This window comes from Biomphalaria glabrata, chromosome 3 (genome assembly GCF_947242115.1).
Source record: "Biomphalaria glabrata chromosome 3, xgBioGlab47.1, whole genome shotgun sequence".
NCBI lineage: Eukaryota > Metazoa > Mollusca > Gastropoda > Planorbidae > Biomphalaria > Biomphalaria glabrata.
Genome location: NC_074713.1, coordinates 5869532 through 5889433, shown reverse-complemented (window position 1 = coordinate 5889433; position 19902 = coordinate 5869532). Strand labels below are relative to the sequence as shown.

At 34.5% G+C, this 19902-nt stretch overlaps 3 protein-coding genes across 5 annotated transcripts in view; 2 read left to right on the top strand and 1 right to left on the bottom strand.

Moving 5' to 3' along the window:
• The window catches only part of LOC106051258 (dipeptidyl peptidase 3-like), a 37718-nt gene extending 32558 nt beyond the window's left edge, over window positions 1-5160 (top strand). For all 3 annotated transcript variants that reach the window (XM_056023041.1, XM_056023038.1, XM_056023039.1), the window contains exons 16-19: window positions 1131-1251; window positions 1561-1740; window positions 2746-2908; window positions 3944-5160. In XM_056023041.1, the coding sequence (XP_055879016.1) occupies window positions 1131-1251; window positions 1561-1740; window positions 2746-2908; window positions 3944-4077 (598 nt within the window). In that variant the 3' untranslated portion in view covers window positions 4078-5160. The remainder of the gene's footprint in view (window positions 1-1130; window positions 1252-1560; window positions 1741-2745; window positions 2909-3943) is intronic.
• Window positions 5161-5601: 441 nt separating this feature from the next.
• Window positions 5602-8420, bottom strand: LOC106051260 (uncharacterized). Its single transcript, XM_013206420.2, has 2 exons — window positions 7191-8420; window positions 5602-6708 (listed from the first exon to the last, which is right to left on the bottom strand). Exons 1-2 carry the CDS (start codon window positions 7951-7953, stop codon window positions 6683-6685), a joined length of 789 nt encoding a protein of 262 aa, XP_013061874.2. The 5' UTR covers window positions 7954-8420; the 3' UTR covers window positions 5602-6682.
• A 4109-nt stretch (window positions 8421-12529) lies between these two features.
• LOC106051263 (protein kintoun-like) lies at window positions 12530-19642 on the top strand. The gene is made up of 3 exons (XM_013206422.2): window positions 12530-14181; window positions 17884-18042; window positions 18269-19642. The coding sequence occupies exons 1-3, from the start codon at window positions 12538-12540 to the stop codon at window positions 19442-19444; spliced, it is 2979 nt and encodes a 992-aa protein (XP_013061876.2). The 5' UTR covers window positions 12530-12537; the 3' UTR covers window positions 19445-19642.
• The last annotated feature ends 260 nt before the right edge of the window (window positions 19643-19902 follow it).

Sequence of the window (19902 nt, the reverse complement as noted above, 5' to 3'; positions counted from 1 at the left end):
ATCTCACTATAAGAAACTTTACATAAAAGACTGTGTAGGGAATTGATTTTGTATTGAAAGCTGATTTTTTTATTTTTTTTTTGGTGCTACTATCAAAGACACATGGCTTATCAACTTTTGCTTTATTTTGTACCCAGAATTCACCAAAGAGCTGGGCTATTTATAGTTATTACATCATGTTTAAAAATCTCCAAGAGTGCACTGAGCATTATGGGACATGAAAGATTGCACTATACAAAGCAATTAAAAAAAAAAAAAATTATATTCTAATTTCTATCAACTCTGTGTCACATTATTATTTTTATATGAACAAGATTTGCTTAGTATATATATTGATTAAAACATATTTTAAAAACCTCTAGACAAATTTTAAGTACATCAATTTTCAGTTTATCAGAACATTTTATAGAATGGTGTAGCTTCATATTTGGTATAACAAAACAACAGGATGAAATTTCATTTTAGGAAGTTCTTTTCTAGAGAGTGGAATGGCGAAAGTGAATGTGAATTTGGTACCTGGTCAACCCTGATATATTATTGTTTGTTAGGGGTGTGTGGAGAAATGTGGGCTTTAGGTAGGTCTTGTGACAGTATGATTACTGGGTCATGAATGTGGGCTTTAGGTAGGTCTTGTGACAGTATGATTACTGGGTCATGAATGTGGGCTTTAGGTAGGTCTTGTGACAGTATGATTACTGGGTCATGAATGTGGGCTTTAGGTAGGTCTTGTGACAGTATGATTACTGGGTCATGAATGTGGGCTTTAGGTAGGTCTTGTGACAGTATGATTACTGGGTCATGAATGTGGGCTTTAGGTAGGTCTTGTGACAGTATGATTACTGGGTCATGAATGTGGGCTTTAGGTAGGTCTTGTGACAGTATGATTACTGGGTCATGAATGTGGGTGTAGTTTTTTTTGGACTTGGATGTTCATGTCAGATGTTAGCTTGATACCTTTTTTAATGGTAAACTTTATTGCCAAGTCAGAGGTCCGAGGTTTGAGTACTTGTCAGCACTTGCCCACGTTTTGTATTATTTTCTTCACTTTTTTCTCTGAAGAGTGCTCCAATGCTGCTTTAGTATCTTACCTGTCATCGTAAGAAATAATAGACCGAAACTATTTCTTTTAGCATCTTTGGTCACACTGGGGATGAAGCTGATGATATCATTTACATCAATTGGCTCAACATGGTCCGAGCTGGACTTCTAGCTTTAGAATTCTACTCACCTGAGACTAGTTCCTGGAGGCAGGTAAGAGTATAGCATTGTATTTCTAAAGAACTGATTTGATGTTCTTTTAGCTACCCAATAATTAAATAAAACATAGTATTTCAATAGTTGTTGTTTTTCCATATATAATTTGTTTCTTTTAAAGGGAAGAACTTTTCATTTAGGCTGATAGGTGTGAGGCTTGTATAATAAAAAGTTTAATTAAGTCTCAAAATCTTGTCATCTTCCAGTTTAAAAAGAAAGGGAGAGCAGTGAAGTGAATTAGTATATTTGTCCTTCTTTTCTGATTGTATAACTAACCAAAAAAAAATGAAATGTACCAACTTACAGGCTCACATGAATGCCAGGTTTGTCATCCTACGAGTGCTGATAGAGGCTGGAGAAGATTTAGTCAAAATTGAGAAAGTGACGGGTGAGGATGGCAACCCTGATCTTCTTGTTCTGCTGGACAGGGCCAAGATCATTTCAGTTGGTAAACCAGCCATTGGGGCCTTCTTGAGGAAATTGCAGGTAAAATATTTATGAATGCTTTAATATTGGGGGCACAGTGGCTGAGTGGTTAAGTGCGTGGTCTCCGAACCTTCAGTCCTGGGTTCAAATCTCAGTGAAGACTGGGATTTTTAGGGCGCCCCCAAGTCCACCCAACTCTCCTCTAATGGGTACCTAACTTCATTTGAGGAAAATATAGGCGGTTTGTTGTTGTGCTGGCAACATGATACAAGAAACAGATGACCTTAACATCATCTGAGATCGCTAGGTCTGAAAGGGGAACTTTACTTATTTTTCTTTACTTTAATAGCACATTTTTAAAACTGCTTTTATTCATTTCTTTTTGAAACAATGTGCTGATAGGATAAAGCAAGCCACGAGTCAGACATTGAAATCTTGGTTGTAGGTTAAACTGGAATTTTCATAATTGACTTAAGGATGTCAATATGTCCACTCTAAGGACATAACATCTGTTTATCGGCCTCATTCAGTCAAAAGGCATCAATGGGGAGGACAAGATGAAAGTCTGATCATTGGCTATGGTCATTTAGCAGTGTCGCTGGCTCCTGATTATTTTCATAAAGTTGACTCCTAAAGCCTTTCTTGTGTTTAGATTTAGCTGCAGTGCAACAGAGATTTGCCCCTTCTTCTGTTAGTGATAAGAGTTTGGCGAGACCCAGTATCCAAGGCACATGTGAAGGCCTGAAGTTGGACTGGTTGTCAGGGACTATTAGAGATGCTTGCAATGGATAGGATTTTTAGATAGTGGAGTGCATGTATCTACCATTACTCCCGACAGTAACAAACTTAAGGAACATCTGTAAGGGGAAAGTAAAGTAAAGGTATTTTATTGCTATGCTGACCACTCAACAGGCTTGTCTACATCTGGATACAGTCACAAGTGAACTTCTATTTAACCTGCCCAACCCACATCTTGCTCTCTGAGATTTTTTTCTTCTTGTTAAAATAAAATTGAAGTAACTCCCTTACTTCTTGTGCTGAATTGACTTATTATTTTTTCTACAGGTCTACAAGTCAACAGCTGATGTTGAAGCTGGCAAAAAAATGTATGCATATTATTCTGATGTCAATGACCAGGATGAACCAAAGTTCTTAAGCCTGCGCAGCATTGTTATGGACCGGAAACAGCCCAGAAAGTTGTTTGTTCAACATCACACTTACATTGAGGGTATGTAATAAAACTTATTGACCTATTTATGCCTGGTCTGGTGGTATGTGCTGTCATCCCTGGTTTGGATTTCAAACCCTTCCTGCTAACATCCCCTGCTGCCCTGCAGAAGTTTCTTTTTAGGACGTAATAGTCTTTATTTCTGAAGGAATGTCCAAAACACTTAAACTAAATGAACTTGCAGATGTTTAGATCACTAAAGCATTTTTTTTTTTAGTTTTTAATTATTTTATATTCTGATGTCTTTCCCAATGCGTAAGTACCACAATAAAAATAAATTCAATTTATTTTTAAATATCTCTTTACTAAAGAAACACAAGAGGCAATTTATTTTCTCTAAAATGTGACATTCTTATCTGAATTGTGTTTCCTAGCTTAGGAGCAGAGGTATAGAATAGTATAAAATAATGTGTTTAAATTTTTGATTATTTTTGGAAAATGATAAATCCTAATAAGTAAACTTTAACAATTAATTAAATTAACAATAAAAACGGCTTTGTGGGGAAAAATCTGTAACAGTTCCTTTAAATTCTCTAACAAAAAAGTTTCTGTTTTATTTTTATAGATAGACACTTTTGGAGAAAAAAAAAAAAAAAGAGTATTCATTCTTGAATTTATTATTGTGACATACTGTGTGAAAACAGACCACTGCAAGAGCAAAAGGGATTCTCTTTCTCTAATAATGTCTTCGAAAAAAATTATGTCTTCAATCATGTGGTCTAGAATAAGTCTAGTGAATAAAAATAGACCATCTATATATTTCAGTACCAAGGACTTGGGTTTGTAAAAACTAAAAAGACTTATTAGAGGAGTCAGTACTATCAGTGGCATAGCTAGGGTGGGTGGAGGATAAGGTGTTACACGTGGACTAGGAGCAATTTAAAATTTATAATAATTTATAATCATATATAAAATATCTTTAAAATGACAGGCTTAATCCTTATCTTACTAGACTGGGTACAACGTAGCTATGCTAGTACCAGTTTGTTACTTTTTATTTTTTTACATCATTTTTAACTTTTTCATTATTTTTAGATGGTGTTGTGAAACTCCAGTCTTACGAGCCAAGCCCAAGTGGACTGATTCAATCATTTGTCGACAGATTCCCCTCTGAGGATCTTGATCAGGTTGTCAGTCAATTGTGGGAAAAGGAAAAACCATTTTATTAACTGCTTTTTTATCTAGCTATCCAAAGTACTACGTCTGAAATGAAGTATTTTTTATTTATGAGGCTGTACCAAAAGTCATTGCTAATGTGTTTCAGCCAGCAATATGTGTGTGTGTGATGGTGTATTGTTATATGTCTCATGGCTCATCTCTTGATCACTTTGAACTGTAAGCATCTTTCTTTCACTTTATTCACTATATCTCAATGGTTTTACTTTAGGATGCCCCTTTCTATGTTTACATTCTACATTTTTGAATCGTTTAATTCTTCCAAGAAGAAAATTTTGTATTTTTAAATTCTTTTTTTTTTCCATTTAATTATATAGAATTTTCTTTTGAATTTATATAAGTTAATAATATATTAATATAAGTTATGTAATGATGTCAAACACAACTTCCTTTTTTTTTTTTAAATCTATGTGCCCTTTCCCCACATCTTGCCACCCAATTCCCCGAATGGGGTGGGAGGGTCTAAGTATGCCCTTTCCCCAGTTATTTTAAACACAGAAAACACAAAAGTTTCAGATAATATATATATATTAGTGGGCACAAGAAAAAAATTTAGAAAATTATGCATGTATAACTAAAGAAAATGTAAAACAAATTTCATTGGGACAAAAAGGTGTTTTTTGTTAATATCTGACTGGACATGTAAAGAAAACATTTCCAAGGATGTTTCTAGTATTCACGTGTTCATGTCATATTTTGACAGACATTCAGAAATGTAGTATATTACTCGGGTATAATACAACAAGACTTGGTTTTCCCTCAATTTTGTTAACATTTTTATATTATTCGCATAGTATAACTTATATATATATATGTTTCAAGTCAAACAATGTTATGACACACAGTGGAACACAACTTAGGGGTAGATTTATTGATTCTTAAAGAAATATATTTTTAAAAACATCCAATATTTAAATAATAAATATGTTTTATATAGAAACATAGTATATTATTAAAAAGCTCTAACCAGACCCTCTTTATTAATTGGGATTTCACTATATGCAGTTCGTGTTATTTCTTCTGTTGTTCACCAAATACATGTTTAAGGACTAATAAAATTATGTTTTTCAAACTGATATTTATTTTGCTTTTTTTTAAAAGCCTTTTGTTATAATCAATGAAAAGTTATGTTGTCAGAAATGAACAAAAAATCATTTGCTTGATTGATTGTTTCTGTTAAGTGTAGTCTCTACAGAGATTTATTGATGTTTTCTAATGAATATATGAATTTGAAAATTACCCAAAGTATCCTGCTTCATTGATACTAATTTGGACATTTTGTATGATTATGTAAACTCTTTTCTCAATTAAAATCAAGAGCATGTCATAGCGTGGTTGAGAGGCTAAGTGCCCTTGAACTTGGCTTGTCTTGGCTACCTAGTAGGGGGCACGAGGTTCGACACGCGACTCGGGCAGAGTTGCCGACTCGGGCAGAGTTGCGTTTACTGGGCGCCTAAAGGCAGCACTGAAAACCAACTCCTAGATACCCCATCCTTCCCCCCCCCCCCCCCCACTGGTCCACAAATGAGATTGGACCAAAGTGCTCTCTATAAGCATTAAAGTAGCGCTATATAAAAGCTATAATAATAATAGAAAAACATAAACTAGCAGAATAAAAAAAATACTAAGCTTAAATAAGGGGAAGAACTGAGTATTTTTAGCACATATATAAATCAATACTGTAGGATTTATTTCCCTTAATTTAAAACTAAATTGATTAATTAGCACTAATTAATTGGTTAATTTGTTGATTGATTCATAATTTGTTAGGAACAATGAGTAATAGTGCAAAGTTTCAACTCGATCTGAGAATGGGAAATGGAGGAAAAAACGTGAACAATTACTGCACTAATTATTTTAATTTAATTAGTATGAATTAATTTTACAATGCGTGTTTCTTTATACACTTGTTGCTATAACAAAATTAAAAGGTACAATTTCCATTTTAATCTCAATTCGGATAAGTGGAGTTGTGTCCAGTGAACTTATGAATTGTTCATCAGATAATTTGCTTAAGGACAAAAGAAGAAGACATACCAAGATTATTGCAAGTTGACCTGTGTCTTTGTATGTCATTTAAAATGTGTAGGCTACTGAAGATGAGCACACAACTCATTTTGTTCACACTAAAAGATTAAAGTCAATTTTATTTTCTATGTACACAAAGATGACAAGATGAAAAATTATGTAAAAGCTTATAATGGAACTTGCTATCTGCTATTTTCTTTTAACTTGGATGCCAGAAGCTAGCTCTCGCTGCACTATGCCAAGAGGTATTCTAGACTTAGTGCTTTTAATTTCCAGAATACTTGCAAGTTAGATGAACAATGTTACACTACACTATACTACACCATAGCAAACGTAGGCTAACCAGAACAATGTTAGGCATACTACACTATAGCAAAAGTAGGCTAACCAGAACAATGTTAGGCATACTACACTATAGCAAACGTAGGCTAACCAGAACAATGTTAGGCATACTACACTATAGCAAACGTAGGCTAACCAGAACAATGTTAGGCATACTACACTATAGCAAACGTAGGCTAACTACATAGTACTTTGTTTTCTTCTCTTTACAACACTTCCATTGTGACTTCAGTTCATAGTTGTCATTGACCGCCCTGAAAACATAATTTAAAAACATATTAATATTTCATTCAACAAAATTTCTTTATTTACATTAATGGATGGATCTAAATGTAGGTTGTTGCTAATGGCTGTCACTTTAGTGTGTCACTATAGGTCGCAGTAAACAATATTATGACCTCACACCCACTACTCCCAAAGTAAATTAAAGTTAATTGAACACTTTTAATACAGGCCTATAGTAGACGTAGTGCTAACTTATTTATTTTCATATTTCATTTCAGAATTGAAGATTATTAGCCTACATCCTAACCCAAAACCTGCCGCAGGAAGGTGGGGGGATGGTGGCAGGTAGGGTTCGGACCTGGGACCATCCATGTAACAGTCCAGAGCGCATACCACACGACTAGGCAGCCATCCTAATTTAACACTCAAGCGACTTAATTGCTACCATATTTTTACACTGATAGCCCCTCCTGCCCATGCACCTGACATATTTATGATTGTAACAACGAACCTGGGGTGTAGAATCTGTCTGGGCCATTCGACTTTCTGTAGATCCACTCGGGAGGTTGACTTTCTCTCCGCCATAAACAGAAGCTCCTGATGGCGTTGCCTTCTATGGCGGGTAAACGGACAACTTCTGCATCAAACTCTTTGTCATCGGTTATGCTAAAGCAGCGTCTGTGTTCGTTAACGCGATTTTCTTTGCCGAGCAAGGCTGTGTCTTGATTCCTACTTGCAGATTCTTGTTGTTCTCTATTGAGACCAGATGAGTCCATTTTGTGGACACGGTGGAGAATGCGCTCCACTGAATTGTTTTTATGTAATAAAATGTGCGTCTTTTTGTTTGGGCTTAGTTTTTTCCACTGCAGACATTTGTATTTATAAAACACTTTGTTGTCACGTATTGCTACGAGGGGTGTCACGTGATCTCTTAACTTGCCATCACACAAATTTGACACATGTGTTACATCTCTGTAAGGGAAGTAATTCAACGGCTTCATTCCAATAGTTTGACTTCGTCGTGCAGTCTGAAACGTTTGCACTGAGGGTAATTCTGTAGATTGAGATCTTACTTGGTTTTCGGAAGCTGAATCTGAAATTGGCAAGCCGGGAGTTTTTATGTGAATGTGGACCAGGTCCTTGACTAGTCGTGATGTGACCTCAGAATGACGGAACATAACGTATTTATGGTCTTGTCTCAATTTGTCTTCCCTTTTGTTCAGTTTGTCTTCCAAGATTTTATTTTTGGCGAAAAAGCTCAAGAAACGCGCCATGGCACATTCGTATTTTTACTAATCTTTGAAATATGAATTATTTTGTAGATTGTACTTATTGACATAGAGCGTATATGTTTGTTTAATATTTACACCAGAGAACAAATATGCCTAATGAATTATCTCCCATTGAGGCACAAATTAGTAAAAAAAAACAAATAGCCACATTAACTTCCATTAATGTAAAGTAACAATGTAAAGTAACAATGTAAAGTCATCTCTTCGTCACACTAATGAAGCAACAGTAATGTCAACTGTAGTTAAAAGTAAAATACTTTTTTATATAGATCCCGATCAGATAGGTTGAATAAAAATCTCCACCGCCTTTATTGAGAAACCACATTTGTGAGACTAAGAGCAACAATTAAAGCATTCAACAATAATGTCTGTCACAGTCCAGTGTGCAGCAATCACTAAGAAACTATAGGAAACTTAATGAGAACATTTCATATAGTCAAGCCTATCAATCAATGGTCAACCAATCAAAGCTCTAACTAAAATTGGAACATAATCCATGTCTCTAGAGTATAAACATGGAGTTATTTGCTCCTAGTGAAAAGAAAATTCCAGGAGAATTCACTGCGCGACGCACATTGTTTTCATAGCATTAGTACGCGCCTCACCTGGGACTCTTTTTTTTTTTAAGTATTAATTGAAAAAGGTTTAAATTATCATTATCTACCGATGGTCTGCTCTTGTCAACCAGTTTAATATTCATATTAATTGTGTAACAGGGTCTGCGTGGGTGGCATGCAGATTATTACATATCTCTAGATAGCTATTAAAGCGCGTAATACGACAAGGTTATTGAGTAAAACACGAGAGTGTTATGTGGATTATCTGGATCTCGGAGATGGCTATATCACCAATGCGTGTTAGACCAGTGTTTCTCAAACGTTTACTGTAATGGAACACTTCGCAAATTCGGAAAATTTAGCGGAACACTGTACTTATATTTTATGGTTTAGGTTGAATTTATTTTCTATTTGTTTAAATAAAAAAATATTCTAGATTCAGATATTTTAAAAGTATAGCCTATAATAAAATACAGACATAAACTTAAGACAAGATAAGTTTCAGTTACTTCGATTATTATAGTCTCTCTGTCTGTGCTGTACTTATCATTATGTACTTGAAGAACATAACTTCTTAATATTAGTCACAATATTGGTAAGTTGAATTTGAATATCTGGTGTGGCGTCAAGTTGCTTTTATACTTTTACTTTGTGACAACACAAGCAAAGACATCCTTCTTCACACAAATAGGCTGTTTTGAAATATTTTGGTACTCATCAGACAAACTCGACCAGAGTCAGAATCTAGATCAGTTCAAAGTTTAAAGTGATGCGATGTTGTCATAGATCAATTTTTTTTTCTACAAGAAGAACTAACAGAATGAGCTTTTCTTTTCTGCATTTACTTCAGAATTAATTCACCTGTAGGCCTACTAGTTAATTAAGCTACTATGATAATTCGTGGAACACTTATGCCATGGAACACAGTTTGGGAAACACTGTATTAAAGTTGGTTAAAATCAAATTCACTGGTTAAGTCTACAAGGAAACATTGACAAAGTGTAGCTTAGCAGATGAAACAAAAACAACACTATTAACACTTCTATCTATCTAGATCTGTCTATCATATATACACTTTTTAGTATTAGTACACTGAAACTTTAAACACTGGACAATTATTACATGCGATGCACATCTCGCAACATTTTAACTAACTATAACATGGGAAACAAGTGTTTCTTTGCTCAATCAGAATTAGCAAGATGACAGTCCTTTGCCTCACACAATGATCAATACAAGGTACCAGTAACTCGGGAAAAATACATTCTCTCCACGGCATTAACCAATAATTCCAGCAGTGAGCATAATAGACTGTTAATTAAAGCTCTCAAGTCAATAATATTGGCTTTTATTGTGTCCCCCTTGTCGAAAAGGTGTACTCTCCCTTGGGTGCCATATCGTCCAGCGAGACGAAGTAATGACTTTTTGGAAGCGTACATAAAAGAAATTATTGTTCGTAGAGAAAAATAAAAAGAAGAGAGAGAGAGAGAGACACGGTTTTCACTATGCCACATTGGCTCTCTATGTCTGGAACTGTTCGTTTTTCCGACACATGTTTGCTTTCAACTCAGATGCTTCTAACTACAGTGAATGGAGCCAAGAAAAAAAGGATTAATATTAAAGTGAATTTGTAATTCATTATTGATTATCTAAATTATATTGAATGTAGAGGTCTATTCATTGTTACAATTTTGATTAACTAGGAACGACATAATCGCGGAGGTCTTATCACTGTTAAGAGTATTAGGCCTATCTCGGAAGGAGCTTTGCCTCAATTGTGTATAAACGTTTTCTATGAATGATGCAGCGTTCACCTGTTTCTTTCCAGGACGTCATTAGGGTGACCATCATATCTGAAGAAAAATCCAAAACATAAAAAAAAAGGAACAAAAAAAAAAACCCCTAATTTATACAAAAACACAACCTAATAAAATACTCAGAAAGACACAAAGATAAAAGCACAACTCTTATTCCATATACTAGGACGAATAAGTACAAGTGCTCCTTTCTTCTTTTGTGCTCCATCAGAGCATGGAACGGGTTGTCTGAATCAGCCAGAAAAACCACTGCTTTAGGCTTTAACATTGTCTGTTCTTTATAGGATAAGCATATGCAATCAAACTGAAGCATTCATTTAATCTGTTGAATGAAAAGAACTGAACATATATTTAGATTTAACATTCGTTTTTGCATGCTTGCAGACCAGTTGACAATCCATTCATTTTTCTCTTAATTATAAGCTTACTATAAATTATTAGAAATATCGGTTATTCTGTTAGACCTAGACGTATATAGGTCAGGGGCGTAGCTAGGAATTTGCCATCGTTTGGGGGCTGGGGGGTTAGATCTCATTTGGGGCCTTTGCATTTTGCGTAAAATTTAAAGAAAAAAAAACTTTTTTGGAAGCCCCCCTCAAGTGGGAGCCCGGGGAAATTTTCGAATTCTCCCCCCTTCTCCCTATAGCTGCGCCACTGATATAGATGCGCTTTTAAAATTATCATATATATATATATATATATATATATATATATATATATATATATATATATATATACATACATATATATATATATATATAAGAACTACTGGGGAAATTGATAATAGGCCTACATAGTACAATATGACGTAATGCTAAAAGTTGACTTAGAGGAAAACATGCTTTAAAAATGTAGAAATATTTTTGTGCTATTTGTATTTATACTGAGTACGAAATTTCATGCAAATCCGTTCGGAGTGCTGAGATCTTTTGATGCGTTGATTATTTTGACATTTTTCGTATTCGTTTCCTTTGGTGCTAAGAGCGAAATCACACAGTCCGGGTCTATTCCGGGTTAACGATTTCATATTCTTTTTATTTTCTGTTTTTAAAGATATATATATATATATGCCTATAATATAGATCACCATCATCTGTACATTGACTTTCGTCAAGGGTGCTGTGACAGTTGGCAATTAATATAAATTACATCCACTTTTTTTTCCTGTCAGCAGCTGTTCTTAGCAGGATATATAATTCTTTTATTTTATCCAGCCAGCTTTTCTTTGGACGACCCTTTCTTCGTGCTGCCTCCACTGTACCTTGAAGGATGACTTTTGAGAGCGAGTCATGTCTTACAGTAGCCTTTAACTAAGGCTATAACCTATAATATATTTGATCGAGTAAAAATCGTCTCAATATAGATCTACTAGAACTAGAAATTTTTACTGGCCAATGCAATCATAGGCAACACCACCATAGTCTGACCAATCTTATCTTATAAAATACAGAGTTTACAGAGGTTACATAAAAAAAAGAAGATGATTACGTCCTTCGCGTCATGCATATCTTATTTTAAAAATTAGAGGCTTTCATATTTCTCTGTGGAACTCCAAATTAATCCTTTAATTACCTAGCTTTACCTTTATTACCTATCCCTTAGTCTATTGGACCGTTGGGGCAACATGCAATACTTGTCGACCGTCTTTCTCAATTCCTGTCTTTTGCCTTAGTAATAACATTTTTCAAAGGCAGGCCTATCCATTCTTTTATTTTGTCCTAAGCTCTAATCGCTCTTCTTCTTTTTCCGGGTACTGTTCCCTGAAGAAAGATAGTTGCGAGCCACAGATTTTAAGCTTGCGTTTTTTTTTACGATGGGGTCCAATCGCTGCAGTAACCCTGTCTCTAATCTCTTGGTTTGTAATGCGGTCTTTGATCCTACAAAACTCAAAAAAGTGTCCTCGTCATTAGAAAAAATAATCTGGTAAGCGGGTGAAAGACTATTAGGTCTATTTTGATAAGAAGCTCTGGACTCATTTAGAGAACGAACAGTTACTTGAGTGAGACTGGTGCTATTATGGGTTTCAATGTGTCGAATACCTCATGCTTTAGTTTTAATAATATTATTCAATGAAAGGATTAAACTCTAGTTTCGAAGATTATTGTTTTTATGAAATTAAAGATGTGGAACTCTTATCTGTTGTCTTTGCTGAAAAATTAGAGTTCATTCCCTTACATATAGCACAACAACGCATGCGTCACTACGGTGTTGACATTCCTAACAACATGGCTTCTGAGCGTACGTTGGAAGACTTAAACCTTAGTAGAGATGAAGTCAAAAGACTTGGAGAAGCGCTCAAAGATGAGCAGTTTCGAAAGTTACTTTGTGAGTATGCGGAAGAAATTTCCAACCCGGAAAATATGCGCAAAGCAGAAGAAGAAATAGCTATGATGGAAAATGAGAGAGGCATGAGTGTTCAATTTATTCATCCTGAACCAGGTTATGTTTTAAAAACTACTGTAAACGGGTCTATCAAGGCATTTATAAATATATGTCAGAACGACAAAATTGATAAACCAAAATCTCAGAAACAAACCAGTCCAGATGGTAAAAGTGGACTTTTGTGGCAAATTCCTCATTCATTTGCACCCCCGAAAGATGATTTTGATAAGTCCAAGCTAAAGTGCCAAGTATATGATGTTGTCTTTCACCCTGATACTTATAGAATGGCAATAAAAAATGACAGATTTAAAAAACTTGTTGAGGACACTGCTCTAGATGGTATTGAGCGTCAATTTGGTGTGACCCTTGATAAAAATAACATTAAGCGACCCAAATTAAAATTCAAAGGAATGAAAACTGCTACCATTCTTCGAGAGAGGAAACACGATAGTGATTCGTATCAAATGCCACCTGACGATCTTCTGAACCAAATGCCTTATCCTTATGATTCCAAAACCTCCTATGAAAAAGCTGCTGAAAATGAAGCGAGGCATTCAAAACAGAAAACAGACAACAAAAATGGAAATAAAGGTAAATCAGAAGAAAGAAAATTTACAGAGCCAAAGTACTCAATTACCCACCGCTCTCACATAGATATGAGTGAATATCGAAATGCTCCTGATGCGAAGACTTCAACTCGCCCTAAAGAACTTGTTATAAAAATTGAGCTGCCTCTACTTAATTCTGCTGCACAGGCCAATTTAGATATCTTTGAGAAAAGACTGTTGATTACATCAGTCTCCCCTGCGGCATATAAATTAGATCTAGCATTGCCCTATCCAGTGAATGAAGATGAAGGAACTGCAAAGTTTGACAAGTCAAAGAGATTATTGATAGTGACTCTCCCAGTATTGCCTGACAAAACACAGCCTTTGCCTTTTTCTGAAATGAGTGACCATCAGTCTGTTAGCGAGATAACCCAGAATAGCTCCACCACTGACATAATAGATGAACATCTTGTGAAAGAATTAAATACAGACAATAGTGGTGTGTCAAAACCAGAACTCCAGTCATTGAAGAATACTCAAGTAAATGATGCTGAAAACAACCTGTTTCCACAAAATGTAAAGTGGGTTTTGCCAGACTATCAGTTTTCACAGGATAATGAAACAGTTTCTTTTGTTATCAAAGTAAAAAATGTTGAAGAAAATTCAACAAAAATGCTTTTCCCTCAAAACACCATGGCTATTATACAGTTTATATCATATGGTGCTGGATGTTTTCCCATTTATTACAGCATGTGTGTTAAGTTTCTTGAGGGTTGTTGCATTGCTTCTGAGCATGGCAGTGTTGATGTTAGTAATGACAATTTAGTTTTCATTATTCTTAAGCAGAAAGAAAGCAGAGGATTGTGGGATACATTTGAAATTGGAGTTGATGATACAAAACTGGAAGTAAGTAGATTATTTAGCATGTTGAACCTTTTAATTTTATACACATTTTTTTTTTCTAATAGCTTTTATATCTAGTGAAACTTTCGTGCCTTTTGGCGCTCAGTAAACACAACTCTGCTCAAATCGGGTGTTGAACTAGAACCCCCTTTCAGCCATATATACCACATCTTCATCTTACAATATACAAACTGTTTTATTTTTTAAAGATTTTTTAACCACGAATTTATCCTTATCATAGTAAATTACACTGATAAATATTCAATACAATAATAGTAGATCAATGAGTAGTTTTCAAATATATACGGTAAAATCCAGTTGATCAGACCACATCAGAATGCGATCATTTTGGTTCTAATAACTGGCTGGTCCCTTGAACTGAATTCAGGTGTATAATTTGTTTTGGTACTTAGGATTCGATTTGTGTAAGTGGCTGATCCATTTAACTGGCGGTCTGATTAACTGGATTTGACTAATTCTTTTTAGAAAAATTAATTTAAAAATAATTGTAAAATTCTCATCCTACCTTAACCCCAGCAGCTATGACTGTGTTTTAAAACTGATTTATCAACCACATCTAAAAAAAAAATGTTTTCCTCAAAGGATCTTGGTTTACACATATTAGGTTGACCTTTTTCAGTCGTAGAATGACATGACTATGGTTCATTGATATTATATATAGGCCTATATATAAAAAGATTGTATATTATTATAAATTATATATATATATATATATATATATATATATATATATATATATTATATGCTGTGCCTCCTATTGATATTTTAACTATAAGTCTATTTGTTTTTGTAAATTGCACAGTGGTAAAATAATAATTTTGTGTGTGCAGCCATTCCATTTTTTTTCACAATTTAACAAATGTTCCATTTTATTTAAAGAAGGGAAAAAGAAAAAAGAAGGGATTTTAAAATATTAAATTGTTACAATACAGCCTATGAAAGAGACAAAATGAGCCCTAATTTTTCAATAAGTATATCATTATATGTCTACCCAATCACGATAAGTAAATAATAAATTAGAGATCGATAGTATTTTTGTTTTCTTTTTCGAATGCCCAAAATTAATTAATTGGCACATTTGTCAGTCCTACTTAGATCTGGGTGCTTGAGGTCAAGCATGACTAAGTCAGTAATCAAATGTGACCTAACAGTGCCCAGTACACAGTGATCAAATGTTAGTTCTAAAAAATACCCCCCCCCCCCCCAAAAAAAAAAAATATATATATCTCTCGGGGAGCGGGTCAAGGTAAGGTCAATTTCTGAAGGCCGTGGAAAATTCGAGGATCTTTGTTTTGTTTTCAAAATTGTGTGTGCATCTAGTATCTATATATGTACTGAGCATAATTCTGCTTTTAAACATCGTGATAATCAGAGTCTATAATTTTGTTTAATTATTTGCTTTCCTAGTGTATATCTAGCTCTAACAAACTACTGATGACTTCTCATGTGTTGTTTCATCAGCTATTGAGCGAGTAGCGTCACAGGAAATATGCTGGGCTACGTTACTCGGTTAAGGCCACGACACAAATAGTCTGGCTCGTGCCCACGTGATACCAGCTTAGCGAACCAGAATTACGGGAAAAGCCGAACGTTCGCGTAAATTTTAATGCTGGCAAATAGAAGGGTCGAGACGTCTAGCTGTGTCTTTTTTCTTGTTTCTTGAGATTAACATTTTTGTTTAGCAAGCAAAACAAACTGAACTGTAATTTTTGGACATTTCGAAGTTCGTGCATAATCTAACTAGATCTAGATTCCATTTTATAGTCTGTTTTGTGGAAGCATTTGAATGTGTGTCGTTGGGTGACATGACTTTTTTTTTTCCCCCTGTGTAAACAAAAACAACATTGACCTTCCTGCTCTACTGTTTCGTCTCGTCTAGCCAATTTTATTTTTGGACATTTTCCAGAAGGTAATGCAACCATAGTATTCATACTCAGTACAATTTGCACTACTATATAGATACGATCTAGATTAGATAATTATATAGGACTCTAGATGATTTGATTGCATCTAGTCTAGATTTAAGATTTATAATTAATTTAGTTAATTTAGTACAATCATCAATGACAATTACAATAGTCAATAGTAACAATAGGATAGTATTATAGTTTTTTTTTTTAATAGTATCCAATAGACTAGTCATAGACTGAGTCACGAGTAGTAAGGTAGTTACTCATATCATATTTAACTGTTTCTGTTAATTATTTAATGAATGATATGCCTTTTGTTTTGAAGATCGTTTTAATAGAACGTGACAAAATATTAGAGATCTAGAATAATATAATCTAGATCTATATTCTATATATAGATCTAATCTAGTCTAGATCTAGAGATTGAGTAGATCTAGTAGTGGACTTTAAATAATAAAATTAAAATAGCATGATTATACATGATATATTATTTTATGATGTATATTAATACTATATCTATAATCTATAAATCTAAATTAAATTAAATTATGGCTTTCATATAGCGCTACTTTCATGCTTATACTTATAGCATGCTCAGAGCGCTTTGGTCCAATCTCAGTTGTGGACCAGAGTGTGTGTGTGGGGGGGGTATCTTGGAGTAGGTTTTTCTGTGCTGCCTTTAGGCTTTAGGCGCTCAGTAAATACAACTCTGCCCTTGTCAGGTGCACCCTTCATAGGTAGCCAAGCCAAGCTAAGTTCAAGCGCACTTAGCCTCTCGACCACGCTTCCCACCTGTTTCAAAGGACAGGTTGTCATGGTTAGGGGGTGTCAATGTGGATAAGCTCCCATTGTCTATAATATATATAAATATATATATATATAGATAGAGAGAGAGAGAGAGAAAGGAAGAAATAGTCCTGTTTACATTATTGCCTCTAAGATGTTTAAATAGTCTTTGATGTTTATCAGCATTTCATTGTTTTGTCTATCTGTGATCACAAATATTTAAATTGGTTTACTATTTAAAATTGAGATTTATATTTTGCTTCTTTACTCTTGACTTCTATTGACATAGTCATGTATTTAGTTATGTACTTCAGTCTTGCATTAAGTAATGTCTTTTCTAATTTCTTTATCATAATTTCTTTTTCTGAAAAACGCTAAATCAGCAGCATAAGTAAATTAACAGAGTGGCTGCCTAGTTATTTGATATGTACATCAGATTGTTTTCATGATAGACCAGAGTCTGCTGCGATCCGACAGGAGATTTGGATTAGGAAATAGTTATCTTTGTTTCTTAATTAAGGAACATTCGAATCATATTAAATTGTGTCCATTAGTTGCAGTTCTTTAGTCACTAGGAAAGTATTTTCAAATTATTATCCTGGTTTTAATAGGTATGTTTCTACAAAAGCCTCTCTTATGTGTTATTAAAAAGTGTAGAAAAATGTGATAAGATAATATTCAGGTTCATGAATACTCATCATGTTTTTTTGAATTGATTAATGCTATTTTGTATGTATTAATCGTACACATTAGTTAAGCATTCTGAGTCTTGCGTAGTTTCATAAAATAAATATTTACTTTTGGTGGTGTCTTTAGAAAGTAATTTTGTTTTCATGCCATTTGGAATGCTTTTTTGTCTTCTCCTCTCCAGAAATCCTCTAGGCAAATATTTCATCATTTGTCAAGATTTTGGCATATTTCTCTTGATAATCATACTTAGGTTCCTGTTAGACATAATTTTATTATAACCAACTCTTCTTCTGTTTAGGTGAGGCAATTTCTAACCGAAAGCAATTTGCAAAGAGAGTTATCTGAACTTGATCAAGAAGCAACTCTTCAAGAATCCACCATGCCTGTTTTAGTGGAGGCGCTCCCAGAATTGTCAGTTGTTACAATGGAGGAGGCCAGGCTTACAATTGAGATCAAGGTTGGGACAAACATTTACTAAGAAATTAGTTTATTTTTAATTGTTATTTACTATTAATATTTTTTTGAAGATCACTATTTAGGCCTTGTGAAACTGTGTGCCGCAGAACAGTTTGGAAACTCCCAGTCTAGCACTAAACAAAGTTATTCAGTTTATAATACATGTAATTTAAAATTAAAAACTGTTGATAGAATTTACATTATTTTTTGCTTTTTTTCTTCTTCAGCCTCCTAAAGCCAAAAAGTACAAGCCTGAAGATGAAGAGCTTGATGATGAAGACTATGAACCCCCTTCTTCTGCAGAGATTGAAGTCATACACAAACACCCTACACCAAATCTACATAGTATTTTGAAAACACGAACACCTTCAGAGTCTAGTGAAGAAGTAAATGGAATGGAACCAGAAAGTCCTAGATCTGAAGGAGAAGAACTCTCCTCTTCTTTTAGCAAGAAAAGATCAGTCTCTTTTAGCAACCATGTTGACAAAGCTTCATTCAAATCATTTGCTTCCGTTTCCAGCATGACGACGGTGCTGAAAAGCAAAAGACGGCGTCAGCGCAAGCGTGATGAAAAGCGCCAGGGAAGAATGCGCAGGGCCAGTGAGGGCACTAGCAGCAGCGAAGAATGCATTAATTCATTAGATGCTCACTCTCTGAGCGAAGGAGAAAGCTCATTGGAAAAGCCTTTGCCTAAGTCAGGTCTTTCTCGTGCCTTGTCAGACCCTGGCCCTAATATCTACCCTGACAAGGTTAACCAGAAAGAAAAAAAGAAAAATGGCAATAAAAAAGGCAAAAAAGGAAATCATATTTCAGATAAAAAGCCTGAATCAATACCAAAAGATGCTAGTGTCATTGATTTTAGGACTAGTGGTGCACAAAGTGGTGATAAACTAATATCTTCTGAAACCTGTGATAATTTTGAAGAAAGTTTGAAAGGTAAGCCTATTGATAGGAATGAATGCGGTGAAGTAAATGGAGCCGAAAATTTCCTTGAAAAGGATGGGGATAAGAAAAAAAAGATTATTTCTGAAATCAGGAGTAAACTGGCTGGGGGTGACACTACTGGAGAAACACCTTGTGACAGACATGATAGTGATGACGATGATTTTGTAGATGCTGTGAGCTCAATGGCAGATGAGTTCAGTGGAAAAATTTCTATCACTGACAAATGTGATAAAGAGAATGTTGTGTCAACGAGTTGCGATCAAGTTTTTCCAGTGAACGAAGATGATCAAAAGAGTGGACCCCAGAAGAAATTGACTGCTGACAGACTCAAAGAACATTCCGATGTTGAGACTATCTTAAGCTGGGAGGATGGGCCACAAAGAAATGATTCAGAACATGTGACTAAATGTCCTTTTGAGTTTTCCAATGCTTTGATTTATGAGCTAGATATTGATTGAGAACATGGGGAGAGGCTGTGCTGACATCAGTTTATCTAGTTAAAATTATTATGATTTATTTAGGGAAGTGTGGATTTTCTAATGAAATTATACTCTAGCAATTCTTTTTTATTTCTGTTATTAACTAAAGTAACCAGTTAATTGGTTAACAGAAATGCTAGTGTGTGGGATAAATAAAACCCTTCTATTTTCACTTAATTGCTCTTTAGTGTGGAGTTTTATGAGTTAAATTGTTTTACTTTGTACTGTAAATGTGTGATTTATTTTTACAATAGTACAATTAGTCACTATTGAATTTTTTTTCCTTATAAAAATATATCTATTTTTTGTTGTTGCATTTCATTTTGTGCATTTGTCTTTTTTACATTTACTTTATCTAAGGTTAATTTTCTAAAGCACATTTTGTGAAATGTCTCCCTTTATTTAGTGACAACTTTGATTTTGCTTTATGTTAAATA